Raw genomic sequence first — 17,729 nt, 5'->3', positions numbered from 1 at the left:
CAGAACTAACTGGAAATACTTTTTTTTTTCCTAACAGAGCTTTCTTTAAAATGACACAAATTATTTTAAATTGTAATTTTTATTTAGTTCGGTGACTATATATAAATTTGTCTGAAAATTTAACAAAATTTACTGATTTTGAAAATGTGCTGTGGGAAACTTTGAATAAGTAATATTGGGCTGAAAGACTGTTAGCTTCCAAGTCCAAATCAACCCATTTCAAATGCTTCTTGAAGATATTTAAAGTAAAATATTGTAGGCAATATTAAGTTAAATACTATGGTGTATTTTCAGTCACATACTGTAAGTAAAAATTTAGTCATAGATTCCACTACTCCCTGGTTCTGCCCCTAAGTCTACTGTAATTGCTGTACTTGATCAGATAGCACTTTGAGATTTTATGTGTTGTTTCTATTTGAAATTTTGTGCAAAATAATAAGACAATTAGTTAACTTGTTGAAGTTTTACTGTGTGCTAGGCACAATTCTAAGTCCTTCTCATGTGTAAATTTAATCTTTGCAATAAACCTTCTAAGTTTCTAAGAGGGTAATTAACTCACCTTTGGATCTCATAGCTAGTTCGTGCCAGAACTAGGATTTCAGCAGATTGTCAGACCTGAGGGTCCATTTCCTTAACCATTACTGTATATTCCTTGTTATATCACATTGCACATCTATAAATAAATTGCGTTTAATTTTAAAAGAGATGATTTTCTTTTCAGTAAGCATCATTTTATATTGAGTATGTGCTTATGAATCTTTAAATCTAGTGATTGGATTACATGATCACTAAGGGCCCCATCTTTAAAAACCTGTGATTCTATTAGTATTTTAAGTTATGGACCGTAAAATCATGAAGGAAAATGCAATTATCAGGATTTTTAATGGCACAGCAGTCTTATGAGGATTAGAAATAGAGATTTCAGAGTTACTGTTATTTAGGGTGAATTACTGAATAAAACCACCTAAGAAGAATGTTGTTCTGGGAATGGTGATTCAGAAAGTATAGTCAACAAGGTAAATGTAATAACATTATGTCATGGAAGCCCAAGAATAGAACAAGTTGTCAACCATAGAATATTTCTGAGTGGGCAAATATAATATGGAAAAAATTAACAATGGTTCTGTCAATGAAAGGGGCACTGTGGAATTTTGTGGGTAAAGATGCCTAAAGAGAGTAGCTTTTAAGAAAGAGAAGTGATCAAGTATGGATTACTTGATAAATTTTTCAGTAAAAGATAACGCTTAAGATTCTTTGAGAGTCTGGAGAGTGTCTGAGATCTAGGAAGAAGGTATTTTTGTTTCTTCAAAGTAAAGAATATTAGAGTATGTTTCCTGGTGAGAATGAACCAATAGAGAAGAAGACATTGATGAAGCAGGAGAGAGAACAATCACTACAGAAGCACAGTTCTTTAGAAGCATCTGGATGAGCAGATATGTTGGCTTTATAAGAACAAAGGCACTTCTTTCATTATAATAGGAGGGAAGATAGTGTGCAGGGGTGCTGTTGAAGACAGTTGATTGATTAGTGTTGGAAGATGGGAACATTTCTGTCAGTATTCTAGGTAGAGTTCTCCCAGAAGTGGACTCTGAATCAAGGATTCAGTCAAACAATTTATTTAGGAACTGCTTTCAGAAGAAATCAGTAAGAAAGTAAGGGAAAGCAGTGTAGGAAAGAGGGAAAAGCGCGCAAGGTTGTCATTTTGGGTGAAGTCTCAGACTGACCCAGATGCCAAAGGGAGCACTGGAGTGTAAATTATACTTTGCAACTTTCCAACCTTGAGGCAAAGGAGCTGGTATTGTATAATTTCACACCTGTTAGTAATTGACCACAGGCTCCCTGTGTGGTGTGAATGGAATGTAAACTCCCAGGTACTTCTGACTCTGTGGCATAATAGCTCTCATGCCCAAAGACAGTCATCCGTAGGTCACAGGGGTAAGCCTTTAGTAGCTGAGCGTGCAGCAGCTAGAGGATAGATTCAGGAGCTCTACAAGAGATTGTGAAGTCTGCACAGTGCACCAGTGTGTTTGCAAATATCAGGTTGCTTTCATTTTTTTTTTCAAGCAAATAGGTGACAATATTCAACTGAGAGCTTAGGATGACAAGAAAGTTTGACACTGAAGGAAGATGGAGAGTAGAAAAACATATATGCTAGGAGAGAATAGTTGGCATGTCAGCCATTGTTAAGTGTCACTGTTGTGTTGTCATGAATTTAGCATGTCTTAAGTAATTATGGTTGTTTGTTTTGTTTCTTCCTGGTTTTTTTTTGGTTGTGTTTTTATTTTTCCCCCCAACAATGCCTGCCTATCCAAAGTTGGGGCTTCTTAGAATCATTAAAGGTGAAAGAGGAGGTAAGAAAGTAAGAAGTCATAGGATCAAGGTTAGCGATGGAGGAAAGTATGAACACAAAGGGAGTGATTTAAAGTGAAAAAGTGAAGAGTAGGAAAAATGGGAGGTCTGAAGTGGTAATAAACATCTGATGGTAAAAACCTCAAAGGAGCTGGGGGATCATGGTCTCGCCATGGCACTTCTACTGCCAAAAGGTTGTGAGAGAACAAATATTTGAGTTTGTGTGGTCTTTGGGGAAAGTGCTGTCCTCAGGGGACAATTTCACTTAAAGCATGAGGATTATAGAAACACCTAGAGATGAAGTTTAGTATAGAGGGGGAATGGTTGATATTTGACTGTGAGTTCCAAAGGACAGGATGGAATGTGGGGAGAGGAAGGGAAATGGTGGAGAGTTGGATTGGATTAACAGATATACCCCCGCCCCCAAAAAATAAATGGAAGTAATAAGCCTGTAACCATTTTTGTTGTCCAAATTCATTACTTACTATCTTTTTGCGGGCACTTACCATCTTGGGCAATAGAGTCCCTATCCAGTATCAACTGGTGATAGAAAAGTCCCTGGATGGGTGACAATGCTGCTTACACTCTGCCTTTAGATAAATACATATTCTCCCCAAATCCTAGAAAATACTGAGATACATAAGTCTTAAGAATCACAGCTCAAACTACTTAAATATATTCCAAATTATAAAAGGAGACAAAAATGCTCTATGATTAAAGAAAATAAATAAATGATCACTGATTAGCAAATTAATCATCACAAGGGTTTGTAGACTACACAGATGGACTGAAAGTCTTACCAACATAGTCTGAGTGCATTTCAGTTTCCCCTAATTGCAGGGGTGTACCTCTCATTTAAGTAAAAACAACAACAAGGGAATAAGATAATAACAACTCTTTCAGACTTCAACTTTTCTCATTTTCCTATTTCCAGGAGTGCTTTCTTACAAGAGTGTTACCGTGTTTTAAAATGATAATTTTTTTTCTTTACCTCATTTTAAAAAGTGGTGAAAGCATATAAATTGTAGTTACTTTAAATAAAGGATTATGTATTAAATCATTGAATGTGTAATTAAAATGTGCAGACAGTATTGTAGGATGTTGTGTCTTGAGCTTCTCAGTCTGCACTTGAAAATTTCCTAATCTAATTTTCTCTTGACTGAGTCCCAATTGTTGGATTTTTCCACTACATACAATTATGTATTTTAAATAAGGTCTGTCATCAAAGTCTCTGGAACTTTTATAAATGTGCTATTTGAGTATGCATTTTAGAATACTCTGGAATGTTTTCTGTGGACGTTAATATTTTCAATCAGATCCTTCAATGTGCTAATAGAAAAGTCTTCTCAGTTCCAGAACTGAAGATTGATAGTTTAAGGTTGTAATTTAAAACTGCTTAATTACGAGATCAAAAAAAAAAAAAAAAAAAACAACAAAACAAGCCTTGAGCATAGAAGGTAATAAGTTATCAGCAAAAGTATTGACATCATTGGATAGTAATATATTACTTCTACCAAGATGTAAGTCAAAAATGACATTTTTCTGCCTTCTTTGAATTTGCCACATTCTATTCAATTAGCTGCACAAAGGTTTCTAAAATTGCCAGATCTTGCATTCAGTAACTTTCATTAGTACAATATAATGAAACAGCACATATGTAACATCTTTAGTAATACTCAGAGGAACCCTATTAGTAAAATATTTATGCCCATTTGTTCCTGCTAAATTTTCTATTTTTTAATGTTTTTATTATTTATTTTTGAGAGACAGAGACAGAGAGAGAGAGAGAGAGAGAGACAAAGCCTGCGTGGGGGAGGGGCACGGAGAGAGGGAGACATAGAATCCTAAGCAGGTTCCAGGCTCTGAGCTGGGGCTCAAACTCATGAACCGAGAGATCATGACCTGAGCTGAAGTTGAATGCTGACCCAACTGAGCCACCCAGACACCCCTCTGTTTTTTTGTTTTTGTTTTTGTTATAACAAGTTTTAATGTTTTCCTATTTTTCCTATTATCTTTCCTGTACACTTTTTCTTTCACTTGCTGATACACAATTTGGATGCTTTTGCCATTGTTATGTCTCTGCCCAGTGGGTCCAGTCTTTATTAATTTGTCTTTGTTACAAAGAGGTACATACTTTTAAACAGTTAACTTTTCCCTCTACAGTGTGTGCCTTTGTAGTCTTTGGAGGACATTTGGAATTCTTTCTCTAGTGAGCCAAATTTCCAACATCATTTGCTAAATAATCCATCTTTTCCCATCAGATGTGTGCTGCCACACTATCCTGTATCAAAGCTTTGTTTCTGTGCCCTCTCTTCTGTTCCATGGAGTACACTTTGTTCCTCTACTAGCACCATGTTATTACCAGAACTTGCTTAATATCTGTTCTAGTCAGACTTCCCATTTTGATTGTGTCTTTCAGAATTGCCTTAGCTACTCATAGACTTTTATTAGTCTTCCACATATTTTCCAGAATTAGCTTTTAAATTCTTTTAATGCATTCCTTACCCTTCTGAGATAAATCGTAATTGATCATGATGTTTATGTGCCATTAGATGTTGCTATTTAATAGCTTATTTAGGATTTTTATGTAAGTTCTTAAGTAAAACGTTGTTATAATTTGTTTTTTTATTCTCTTAAACTTTCCTTACTTGCTAAGTTATAGTAGTCTCATAAAGTTTTTCTTCTTTTCTTTTTAGGCCTAACCTATGCAAGAAAAGAATTATTTATTACTTGAATATTAGATAGAATTTATTTGTAAAATGTTTTGGGGGGCTTGAAGAATTTTTGGAAGTAGCAACAGATAGATAATTGCTCATGTGTATGTATGCATATTTTATTAGTAATTGACTTCTAATTTGATTTCATTATCATCAGAGAATACCTTCTGATTAATATTGATTCTTAGTACTTTATTGAGGCTGCCCTTTATTGAGCAAACTTTGCTATTTGGAGCTTTTTATATATCTACAAAATTGGATTTACTTATTATATTGCTTAATTTTTTTCTTCATTGACATAATTTCAAGATTACATTCCCAGTAACAAATTTAATTGTAAATAACAACATCTTATTAAAAGTAGAATGTGGTAGAAATCTTGGATCATTAATTAGGCCTACTCACTGTCCAAGGAATTAGTTCTTATGCCCTATATGTGTGGGGGCAACTTCTTCAAATTCTTTACCAACAGACCTTCACTGTTCCTATGAATGAAAAATTCAAGAATTCAGAGTGCTTTTCAATAGCTTATACCAGCTGATAACCTAAGAGCCATAGGCTATTCTTTCCTTGGTTCCATTTAACCCTGAAAAGATCCTAGCGAGATTATTTTACTCATTGTGGTGGTGAGTAAACTAAAGCTTATGAAGGTTACCTTACTTGTCCACAATTAAATAAAACTTGTCTGCTTTCTGTTGTATTTCAGTGCCTCCCTTGGTTCCATTTATTGGAATCTTTAGTAAGTACAGACATGTTTTAAATACTCGGTTGTGCTTTTTTTTATGTTTTAGTTGTTCTTACAAGCAGTTTATAATAAGGTGTTTATTCACAGAAGGGGTATGATGAATGTTTCTATCACAAGTTGTTGCAACAAGAGGTGATGATACCATATGGCATGAGAAAGAGTATAATAGCAATTCAACTTGTCAAAACACATTTGGCACGAATACAAAAAAAGTTATTAATTCCCTGAGTTATTTTACTTAACTTAAAAGTTTGTGCATCTTCTAAATTGAAAAAAAAGAAATCCTGAAAGTATGTAGTATATTCTTTAAAGAACTTCATCTCCTTGCATTGCAATGACCAAATTTTACCAGCCCAGTAATCACATGTTCTGAAGAAACAGAAAATTCTAAAACTCTGTGGGAGTCTAAAAAACACTGGCCCTCAGACAATGAACAGTAAACATTGTGGTTTTAATTACAAGTATCAATAAAGAAGATATTTCAACTTGTAGTTATTACTTTATGGATTTTGAGATATTATGGACTAAAGCCACATTTTTCACTGATTACAAGATAAAACATACCAAAAAGAAACACAAATTTCTCTTTATATAGATAGCATTTATCTCATCTTTTCCTATTCATGATTTAAAATTTTCAAAAAAGTCATCAAAATATTAATGATGCCCTATTTTAGAACAGATATCTCTTAATGAGTTTTTATGAACATTTCACATGTGATTTTATGTCTTTTATTCTGTATATTCAAATGATTTCATTTAATGGACATTGTGGTTCCTCAGTGCACTTTTTGACACTGAGGATACACCATGTTTATGAATTAAATTTAGCTTTCTCATCTAATTCAGAGAATTCTGGGATTTGACTTTAATGTTCATTAGGAATCCAGATATACCCCATTTCAAATGAGAATGTAAAAATTCACAGCATTTACTATGCCCAAAGAAAATTTTCAATGAAACATTGTATAAACTGAGGCTTTTTAAAGGTAAAACCAAGGATCATTTCAAAAAGAGTCAGTGACTCCCTTTTCCCCTTTGGATTTCTACTTAATATATGAATTTCCAAAACACTTAAAAGGAAACCTGATGTAGCACTGTGTTTGTATTTTTCCCTTGATCCCTTTTTTGAAGTCAGAAGGTCAGTATACAGCAGTAATTATTTATTATAATATAGCAAATATTTATATGGTACTTTTGTAAATTAAAATTTTGTAAATTTGCATATTTTTGTGTGTGTTGAAGATTGCCAATGAAGCCCTTTTATTTAATATACACAACATGGAAAAATGGGGAAAATTTTGTGTATTCATCCATATTTCACAGATGAGGAATGTGAGGATCAGAGAAGTCAAATAATTAGCCCAAGTTTGCAGAGTTAGTAAAAGTCTCAGCTGGCTTTCAAACTCAGGCCAAGATGATTCACAAGTCCAAGCTTTCAGTTACTATGACAGGTATCCCCCTACTTTCAAAAGTTTTTGCTAATCTATTTCGTTTTTGCAAAAGGCCTACATTGGTAGCTATTTTTGCTAATTGAAAAAATCTGAACAGGATATTCGTTTTATGGAAAAAAAAAAGGTGAAAAGCAAAACTAGAGCTCAGTGTTTGTCGTGCAGCGAGCTGTTATAGAAGCAGTGCACATCCTGAGCAACAAGAGCGGTGCTGCCAAGCTCCTTCCCTGGGAACTACGCTCAGCATCTCAGCATCAAGTCACCATAGCTTTGAATTGTATCTGTGAGCATCTGTGCTTTGTCTCAGTTTATGTTGTGCATCTGTTAGCAAGATGTGTTGTAGGGGATCAGAAAAACCTAAGAGAGAGACACGTGGCTAAGTCAGTCAGAAGAGCATGCAACTCTTGATCTCGGGATGGTGAATTCAAGCCCCACACTGGATGTAGATATTGCTTAAAAAAATAAGTAAACTTTAGGGAAAAAAAGACAAGTCCAAGAGAGATTACTTTTGGGGTGTAGGAACACTCAAAAAATTTACATATAAATTAATGTAACTCCTTCATTGCTTTACACCATCTGAGTTTATGACAGGTTTCATAGGATAGTGGGAAAAACCTGCCTATACTATCTTCTATACATTAAAATTAACACATTATCATAGGGTGATATTATTTGCTTTCAACATAAGATTCCAAAATTTGATATCTTATTTGCATGAATCATAAATGACCATAAATGACCAAGTCATTTTTTATAAACCTGGTAGATGGAGACACTGAATTGTAATAAAATTGTAGCTATGTACAATATATGCTCATTATTCATTCTCATAATTGATATCCTTAATTTCTTTCATATATAAATTAATTCTTTAACCATATTATATTGGGTTGTAAAAATTTGCATAACATTGAGTTGTAAAGATAATATAATTAAAGTTTTATCAGTCATTGATTTAATATTTATTGATCCTGATTTATTATACTCAATTCTGCTTAATTTCAGACTTACCCAATTCATCAGCAGTGTGAAATCTGTGATTAAAAATTTAATATTGGTGTATGCTTTCAAATCTGTAATATTATTATAGGGACATTGATTCATGGGAATGAAAGTGTTCATGATATATTCTAAGCTATTTATTTTATTTATTTGGTTCATTTCATTCTCCTCTTAATAAATTTTGTATGAACAAAATGTAGCAATATAGCTTTTAACAGTAATACTGTCATTGCAATAAAATCCATAGTTGAAATACAATCATCTTCTCTGCCGTTGATAATTTCTACATTGATGTTATATGACTTTCATATTTTTCTAAGAATTTTTAATGTCTTTAATACTTAGTGATTTAAACATATGACCATAATGAAACATTTTTCATATTTTACTCAGAAATGTTGAATTATATTCTAAATGACTTTTCTTTAATTTTCCTGTAGTGGTTAAGAGAGAGAATTGAATATAATTCTAGGATAGTATAGTCCTGATATATAAAATACATTTGAAAGAAATATAAAACAGTCACGATTTCGTCCTGTTACTAATTGATTAAGCATTTTTAACAGAGTGAGGTAGAAACATGAAATATTTAGATTTTGCTCTGATCACTACTCTTTGAGGCATGCTATCTTAAATATTCCTTAACCACTGGGTAGCAGATCTCTAAATGCTGTCTTAGATGTGGCTACTTGACCAGGCTATTCTGGTGTTTAAATGTCTGATCAATTTAAAACTCGAAAAATATATCCCATTTAAAACATTCCCATTGTCTGCTAAGATTTGTTGCTGGGGAATTAGTACAAGTAAAGGTGTTACTTTCCTTTTTCTTTCCACTGCTTCCTGTAGTCTGTGAACATTATAGTCCTAAAAGACCTTGTCTCTATGATTCCAGTTGTAAAGACTGGGGAACCCCAGATTGGTAGTTTGGCAAACCAGTGTCTCAAAGATTACTTCTACCTGAAGTCCATTAGTGTGGGTTGTTGCCAGATCCTTTTAGAATGTGGGTAACTGAATCCTTCTTAGTCCTCAGTTGGGAACTGATTAAAGAACAGTAGAAAACCTGCTTATCATACAGACGCAGAAGTATTTGTTAGCTTTTTATTTTTTCTTCAATGAAGAATGAAGAATACACTTTATATAAGATACATATTTATATAAGAAATTCACTGACAATACCTTTCTCATTGCTATGGTAACCTAAACCAAATTCAAGGGGAAATGTCTTTATTCCTTTGATACAATTAGTTTCACACCAGAGAAAGTAAATTTAGCTGCATACTGAATGTGGAAATATTGGGATACTAATCAGGATATCTATCTACACTTTGATAGCTCTCTTTCTCACTATTAAACATACAGTTCAATTACCAACAACAATTAGCAAACTACCCAATTCCAGAGGATCCCAGAATGCATTCATCTTTTTTTTTTATGTTTATTTGGGGAGAGAGGGTGTGAGCAGGGAAGGGACAAAGAGAGAGGTGGGGGGCAGGATCTGAAGCAGGCTCCATGCCGACAACAGAGAGCCCTGTGTGGGGCTCTAACTCAGGAACTGTGAGATCATGAGCTGAGTCGAAGTTGGCCGCTTAACCAACTGAGTCACCCAAGCAACCCAGAATGCATTCATCCTGATAGGATGAGTGGGATGAATGTTGATGCTATCTACAATTCTGCCTAAGCCATTCATTTTCCTTTACCTGCTGTGACTTAATGATCAGATCTTTTGGCATGGGGATTAAATTCTCAAATACACCTCCCATCACTCCATCTTCCTTCACACCAAACATTACCCATCCCACTACTTAAAACAACAACAACAACAACAACAAAAATTCTATATGTAAATATAATAGAAGGGAAAGTTCTAAATTATTTAACTAATCTATCTTCCTTATATCTTGAATTTTAGATATTTCCTTCAAAAAATATCTCCCAAAAAACGTTCTCTTTTGAACTCTTAAAATTGAAAAAAAATATCCGACAATTAACTTGACTCATTCACATTATTTCTATCCTTTCATTATCTGTCTATACTGATATTCTGTATTATGAATCTTTATATCACAGTATTAGTATGTATCAGTTAATATTTTGGCTAAGAAATCAGTCCTCTTGAAGATGTATTCTGAGTTGTTTCCATGGGGCTAGATTTTAATAGCCCTTTTGTGGGCTTTGAAATTGTTATAAAATACATAAATATATGCATAATTATTATCAACCTGTGCAAAGACCCATAAAAATTTGATTCTGATATTGATTCTAATGATCACAGTTTAAGATAATTTTATGACATTAATATTTAAAGCTTTTAATTTTAGATGTTAGTTGAATAAAATAATAAACTAAAATGTTTGGCAAAAAAATATATTTGCTAAAGAAAGGATGGTTTCTTTTTGTTTCTTAAAAATTGTATGTACAAGACATTTTACTTCATTTTCAGAAAGTCACCACTTAGAAATTATAAGGTAACCTGAAAATTCCTGTTAACATCTGCCAAGAGCATGTTAGGCCTTTGTGTCCATATTTTTATAAAATCTTAAGATAACTGCACTGAAATTGTTTTCGTCATACAGCATGGAATGAGACTTTATTTCAATAAGCTTTCATTGGTAAATCAGAATGAAAATTATTGAGCTTTAGAGACTAGTTTTGTAGATAAATAAAAAGATGAATCAATAGCATACAGTTTTGCCGCCATAAATGGTAGCAACATTACGATCAATTTAACTTGAATTTAGTAGAAAGACATTATTAAACTAGATCCTCTAAGCCAACAGAATATCTGACAAGATGATGGAAAGCGCTGATATATTTTAGGTAATCCTCAGTGTTCTTTAGATTTTGAATTATTGTATATTATTTATTATATTCTAGAAATAATGAATGGTTCTTTGTCCGTGAGCATGGATTTCATATTCAATATGAACTGGTAATTCTTATGGCTAAAATATACAAATTAAATGCTTTATCAGTTATTGCACAGGCTAAGCCCCAGTTAAAAGAATACTCTAAAATATAGTGGCCTAAATTTGTTGTTTAAAAGTGGTCTAAATCTAATACGCCAGCTCCACATCAGTAAACAGCTTCCATTTCTGAATCTGAGGCTCTCCTGTCATTTTCTCCTAGCAAAGGGGGGGAGGAAAAACTGGTCAAGGGAAGCCCGACTGCAATCCTTTAATTGGCAAGACCCAGAAATGTCACAATTCGCTTCTGTTCGCATCCCAGTGGACACTACTTAAATGCATGGCTGTAGCTAACTGTAAGTGAAGCTGGGATTACAATCTGGGTTATTGAGTGGAACAACTGGTGCTTTCCCACAATTGCCAACAAAAACTGCTGAATTGTACCCTGTTTTGATATTTCCTATTAATGGGAAAACATCTCACTCCAGCGATTACAGTGCAAGTTTTGTATTTTATTTTTTGAAACGTTTAGATAGCTCAGTACAATTTCGTACAGTGTGTTTGCATATATTCCTATATGCCAGCCTCTGAAATTTTCTTTACTTGACGTTCCGCTATACCGATGAAGGTAGAAATAGTTATTCCAATCATAACCTTGGAATTACAGGTGGAATATATGGATGCAGTGGGAATGCATATAATGGGATAAGTCTCATAGTATTATGTTCTATAACATTTCAATATTAACCTAAGTACAAGATTTTCTTTGTAGGAACAGTTTACAACTATTAAAAACAATTCTAAGAAATTCTTCACTCTTTACCTTTCACATATCCATGGCATTATTTAAATATCACTTGGAATTCCATTTTCTGGCTTAAAACCTTCTTTGAATGTCTTAGTCCAGCAATGTCCAATAGAAATTTCTGTGAACACAGAAATGTTCTAAAACTGCACTGTTCAATATGGCAGCTACTGAAGCTTTTGAGTGCTTATAATGTGACTAGTGTGACTAAGGAATTGAATTTTAAGCTTTATTTCATTTTAAAGAATTTAAATTTAAATAAACCCATGTGGCCAGTAGTCACCATATTAGACCGCACAGTTAGTCATTCCCTGCTCCATTTACAAACTTATTTCTGCCGCATCTATTTTACTGCATAATATTGCTCCTGAAATGTCCTCAAGTGAATTTGACTACTCAATGTCTATTATTTGGTGTTTTATTCTTTGGGTGAGAGATTCTATATTTTCAGTGTGACTTTACTCGAGCTTTAAATAGTCTAATGGTAACAAAATATTTACTGTACACAATACATACCAGGAACCATTCTGAGAACTTTATATATAATATATAATTCCATAATTACAAGAAACCTATGTATGATTATTACCATTTTATAGATATATAAACTGACACAACCGCAGGTTAGTTAATTTTTGCCTGAGATCAAATAACTGGTTAAGTGGCTTATCTAGGATGTAATTTCCAAACAAACTGGCTTTAAATCCCAGGATCTTACTCCATTCTTTCTTCTGTCATCATTTTGGAGAAGCGAGGTTTCCCATCAGTTGTTCTCTTTAATCAAAAATGCATCACAGTTGGGGCCCAAGGGCTTTATTTGTGTATGCGTAATATTGGAAATGATTGCCCCTAGCAAGAGAAAAGAGCAGAGAGTTTCTCTTTTCTATTCTGTCACAATTCACTGAACAGACTGTTTACAAAAGGATGATCTGAAATGTTCCCTAACTTAATCTTTACTAATTTGGCACTGGGATCTTACTTTATCAGAATGATACAAAACAAATTAGTTAACATAAGTGATCATGAACGGGTGCTGTATGTTTGCTCCTATTACTAGAAAAAAATTATTCAGATTTTTTCTTAATACACTAACAGAAAGAATTTTAAAGTGGTCAGGATTGATTATTTTCAAAGGGCTATAGTGTTCAGTTTTATCTCAGATCAATCATCTGCAAGTTAAAATTACTTAGAAATGTACTGTCCATAATTAAGTAATCTTACCTACTAATATTACAGAATAAGGATACCTTTAGGTGACAAGGAGTCTGTCATTCTAAGTATCCCCCCAAGCCTTTTCCAGATTGCTCATAAGATTTCTCATTCTCTAGAGAAATGCGATCTCTAAGAAATAAATGTCTATGTCAAGTCACAAGTAATATGAGCACATGATGAAAAAGTGGAATTTTTTAGTCTCATAAGGGCTATTGCAGTATTGTAAAATTGATTTTATTCCTTGTTATGTAAGTTCTCATGGTCATTTTAGGATTTACCTTCTGGATACAGAGGGAAGGCTATGATGCCTTGTAGGGAGGTGGGGTACAGAGGCTTTTGGGGACCAGGAGAATATTTTTCATATGAAATCTTTGTCATAAAATGCTAATGTTGGTGTTCTTGTCTTTATGTCTATGCATTCTTTAGCTATGAGGATAACAGACCCTTCATCAAGTAAGAATGACCTGAATGGCTGATAAATTCCATTTATCAGTGTGGTCCCATGAACCAGCTGTCAGATCAGTACTGAAAAATCATTAGAGCTTCTGTCATTCACATTGAGGCAGAAAAGCAAACTGTGCAGGAAAATAATCAGGCATACAACTTGTATGCAGAATAAATATGCTGCAGGTGTATTGCCAAAAACAAATTCTGCTTCACCTCTTTTAATTGGATATCACCTGAAATCAGTGCCACAGTAATAGCAACTTCATGTGGTACAGACTTGTTTCGCTTTTCGTAGCTTTCTCCTTTCATTGTGACGTGTTCCTCTGTGCTGCATATGTTGTCATTTCTGTTGTTTGTTTGGACATCACTCATCTAAAATTATTTTGTGATTTAGCGGGGTACCTTCAAAATGACCTTACGAGTATGAAACTACCCGATTGCATTGGTTATTACTGGATTTCTCTTTTAAATATCCAAAAAGGAAAAAAAATGCCTCCTTCAAAAATTCAATTTTACATATGCAAATTTACCTCTTTTAATTTTGACACATGCCATTGGATTAATGATCTAATTGTTTATGAATATACCTTTTAAATTTCTGACACAAAGCTACAAGTCTGTACTAATCTGATAAGAGTAAACATAAGTGTTGATATTTGGGCTCTTTTCTTTTGTACATTTTAAAATTACGTGTCCTGCCACAATAAACTTGATTGGCAACCAAGGAGTGACCTTACTGTAGACTTTCAGTTTGTTCTTCTGGTGAAGAGTCCTTTGTTTTCATTTTCTCCAATGACATTTCACTTACTTCTTCATGCTCTTGCTTATTTTTTTCTTTAGAAATTGGGCTCATTGCAGTTTTATATTATTAACTCTTGGGCCCATCATGTGTTTACAAGTAGATACTAGTAACTTGAGGATTTTATCCTATACTTGTATTTCTAAATTTAAATAGCAATTTTGCCTTGATTTAATGGTATTCTTTCCATTTTTCCTTTTTCCAATGTCTGTAAGAAGAAGCTGAGAGCTTTACCTTGAAAGTTCCCATATTTTTAATCTAGTTATAGAATAAAATATTAATATCTAAGATGTTTTCTAATTCATATAAGCAAACATTCCACATACAATGGCAAACCTCCTGTAGGGATTCTTTATTCAATAATGTTAATGTTTTAAATTGAACATGTTAAATTTAGTGGATATTTAAATATGGAATATAGTAGCTGATGGTTGTTGAAGAAAAATAGTAAATATTCATGATTTATTTTAACAAGACTTTAATATTAATTGACTACTTTGGGACCATATCTTTCTTAAGATGTAGTTCTCTCTGAAAACTTTACTCAACCCAGCTTCAGATTATAGTAAATACATGTGTTTTCTTTTTAACCCCTTCATGTTGCAAAGTTTCAATCCCGATAAACATTTCTTCCTTAGACAACGCAAGTGGAGGAGTGTAGTCTGATGAAAAGAAATATTAGTTTACTCTGTTCAAATGAGGTGTGTTGGGAAAGGAAAGGGTGGTTTCATGAGGATATAGAAATCTAGACTGGTTTGGTCCTATTCTCCCATACACTTAGAGAGGAGTTGAAAAGGATTCCATTTTCACATATTGAATTCCCATCTATTGGAAAGATTCATTCTACCTTGATAGTAAGTACATAACACATGGCCACGAATATATGGACTTATGTCACCCGTTGATTACTATTGCGAATGGCAGCTGGAGGAAACTAAGGGAATGGAGAGTGAGAATTGTCTTCCATTCTAGCCTACTTTGTTCATGCCGCTCCATCCCATTCTCAGCTCCATCTTCTCCTTCGAATTTATAGACCCTTCAAAGAGATGAAGGTGCCCTGAGCTTTTAAGATTCTTTTCAACAAAGCTGCCAGTTGCCTGATTTTCAAAGTCTAGTCCAGCTTAACCTAGAAGACAGCAATCCAAAGGCAAAGTAGATTGCAATGCAGAGTGGAACAATTTTTCCCACCCGCTGTATCACATTTGTTTTACATAACTATAGAAACAGACAAATAGAGCTCTTAAAATTCATACATATATTCCATATACTGGCTCCTTCTAATATGAGCTCTATTTTTGTCAGTAATACTAAAATTTTTATGGAAAAAGAGGAAATTTGGAAAAATGGGGTAAAAGCGTATCAGATGAAGCACTAATGGAGAGAGTCCAATCAAACAAATGTTATCATAACAATGAGGCCAGTGAAAACTAACATAGCTTTATAGACTTTTTCCCCCTTGCCATTCACCATAATTACATCTCCATATCATTTGCATATGTGCTGCAAATACATGAATAATTGAATAGTACAAATCTGCTTTTGCTCAAACGAATTTCTGTGTTCATAACATTTTCATTCATGTATATCTCCTCAAATTTGAAAACTTGTAGTCCCCATTAAAATCTTAAAGTACTTATACCACCTGTCTTACATTTTCTGTCAATAAACTTACCGTAACATTTTTTTCAGTGTCAGTATTGTTGATATTATATGATTGTGTTAATTAACGACCGATCATTTGATAACCTTTAATTTTCTTTTCTCTCTACAGGTCATGGGTTATAGGTGCAATAGCTCTTCTCTGCCTGTTAGGATTGACCTGGGCCTTTGGACTCATGTATATTAATGAAAGCACAGTCATCATGGCGTATCTCTTCACCATTTTCAATTCTCTACAGGGAATGTTTATATTCATTTTCCATTGTGTCCTACAAAAGAAGGTAAGCAAAAATTCTCTGTTCAAGAATAAATGGCATATGTATCTCATGATAACAAACCAACCATAATATAAATCATTCTTGATATTTTGGCCTCTAAGAAATGAATATATTACTTTATTAATTTTATTTTTACAATAGTAAAAATAAAAGACACAAAATAGATGTGTAATAGTGAATGTATTTAACTGCAAAAATAATCAAAATATTTTCTGATTTGGACAATGAATAAAAGTATATTCTTGTAGGCTTGACCTTATAGACTTTAATATTGTTATTGTCAGACACATGGAATTTGTGTATTGGAAATAGCTTTCTAAGATATTATGGAGCTGTGAGATAGTGTATATGGCATAAGAAATATGTTTTTTCTGTTTTTCTTTAAAAAACAGTTTGCATATACTGGAAAATATAAATGTTTAACATTTTATAATAATATTTGTTTCCTAAATGAATAATGAAGTACTAAGTAAATGTCTGTGTACTTCTTTTCTTTAAAACCTATTTTTATAAAATCTATGAGTTAGATGATTAGAATGCAATATTTAATTTTTTATGCTGGTCTATTTTTGTGATTTTTCACATTTACAATGACTTAAAATATTCATTTTCAAAGTTAATTTTAGCCCCTAAATACTTTCATTGCATTTTTTAGAAATCTCAAGATTGATTTTCTCATCTTATACTTTTTAACTCTATTAAAAATGTGGTCATTATAGTTCCAATCACATAGACCCCTGAGCCAAGACTGTCTGGGTCTAAATCCTAGTTTTTCTACTTAAAAGCTTATGTGACTGTGGGCAAGTTAATTAACCTTCTCATGCCCCAGTTTCTTCATGTGTAACATGAAGGTAAGAAAAATAATTATGAGATATTGAGAGGTGGCTCTGAAAATGAAATGTCAAAATGTGAAAATATTTTCTAAGGAAGAAATAACACCACCTAAAATTTTTCTTTGGAAAACAACAAAAAAATAAATAAAAAGTAAATATATCAATGTCTATGAATTTTGGTTTGAGAGACTGATGGGATCTTAGACAAAACTTGAGAGGGTGTCTGCTTGTCAATATGAGTCCAGTTGTCTTCTGTTTCAGTTGTATGTGGTGGTATGTATCAAAAAATGTGTTGACATAATCATAAATAATTATAAATTATTATAATTATAAATTATATATTATAATTATAAATTATAAATAATTATTTATATTTATAAATAACACATAAATGTGTTGACATGATCATAAATAACGCTAGAATAGTAATGATGACTCAGACCTATAAATGTAGCTTACAGAAAAGTAGAGGTTATCAGGGAGTGGATGGATTCTAACCTAATGGATTAGAATTAATGTAGAAAAGAGG

At 33.1% G+C, this 17,729-nt stretch overlaps 1 protein-coding gene across 33 annotated transcripts in view; it reads left to right on the top strand.

Moving 5' to 3' along the window:
* ADGRL3 (adhesion G protein-coupled receptor L3) overlaps positions 1–17,729 on the top strand; it is an 813,483-nt gene that overhangs the window by 750,647 nt on the left and 45,107 nt on the right. For 12 of the 33 annotated variants that reach the window (XM_053901514.1, XM_053901530.1, XM_053901517.1 and 9 more), the window contains 3 exons: positions 5,773–5,805; positions 13,611–13,637; positions 16,202–16,370. In XM_053901514.1, the coding sequence (XP_053757489.1) occupies positions 5,773–5,805; positions 13,611–13,637; positions 16,202–16,370 (229 nt within the window). The remainder of the gene's footprint in view (positions 1–5,772; positions 5,806–13,610; positions 13,638–16,201; positions 16,371–17,729) is intronic. The other 21 variants (XM_053901520.1, XM_053901518.1, XM_053901516.1 and 18 more) reach the window with 2 other exon arrangements.

This window comes from Panthera pardus, unplaced genomic scaffold, assembly GCF_024362965.1.
Source record: "Panthera pardus isolate Hobbes unplaced genomic scaffold, ASM2436296v1 HiC_scaffold_13, whole genome shotgun sequence".
In the NCBI taxonomy this organism is placed as follows: domain Eukaryota; kingdom Metazoa; phylum Chordata; class Mammalia; order Carnivora; family Felidae; genus Panthera; species Panthera pardus.
Note: the sequence above shows the minus strand (reverse complement) of the source record. Positions and strands in the feature narration are given on the sequence as shown.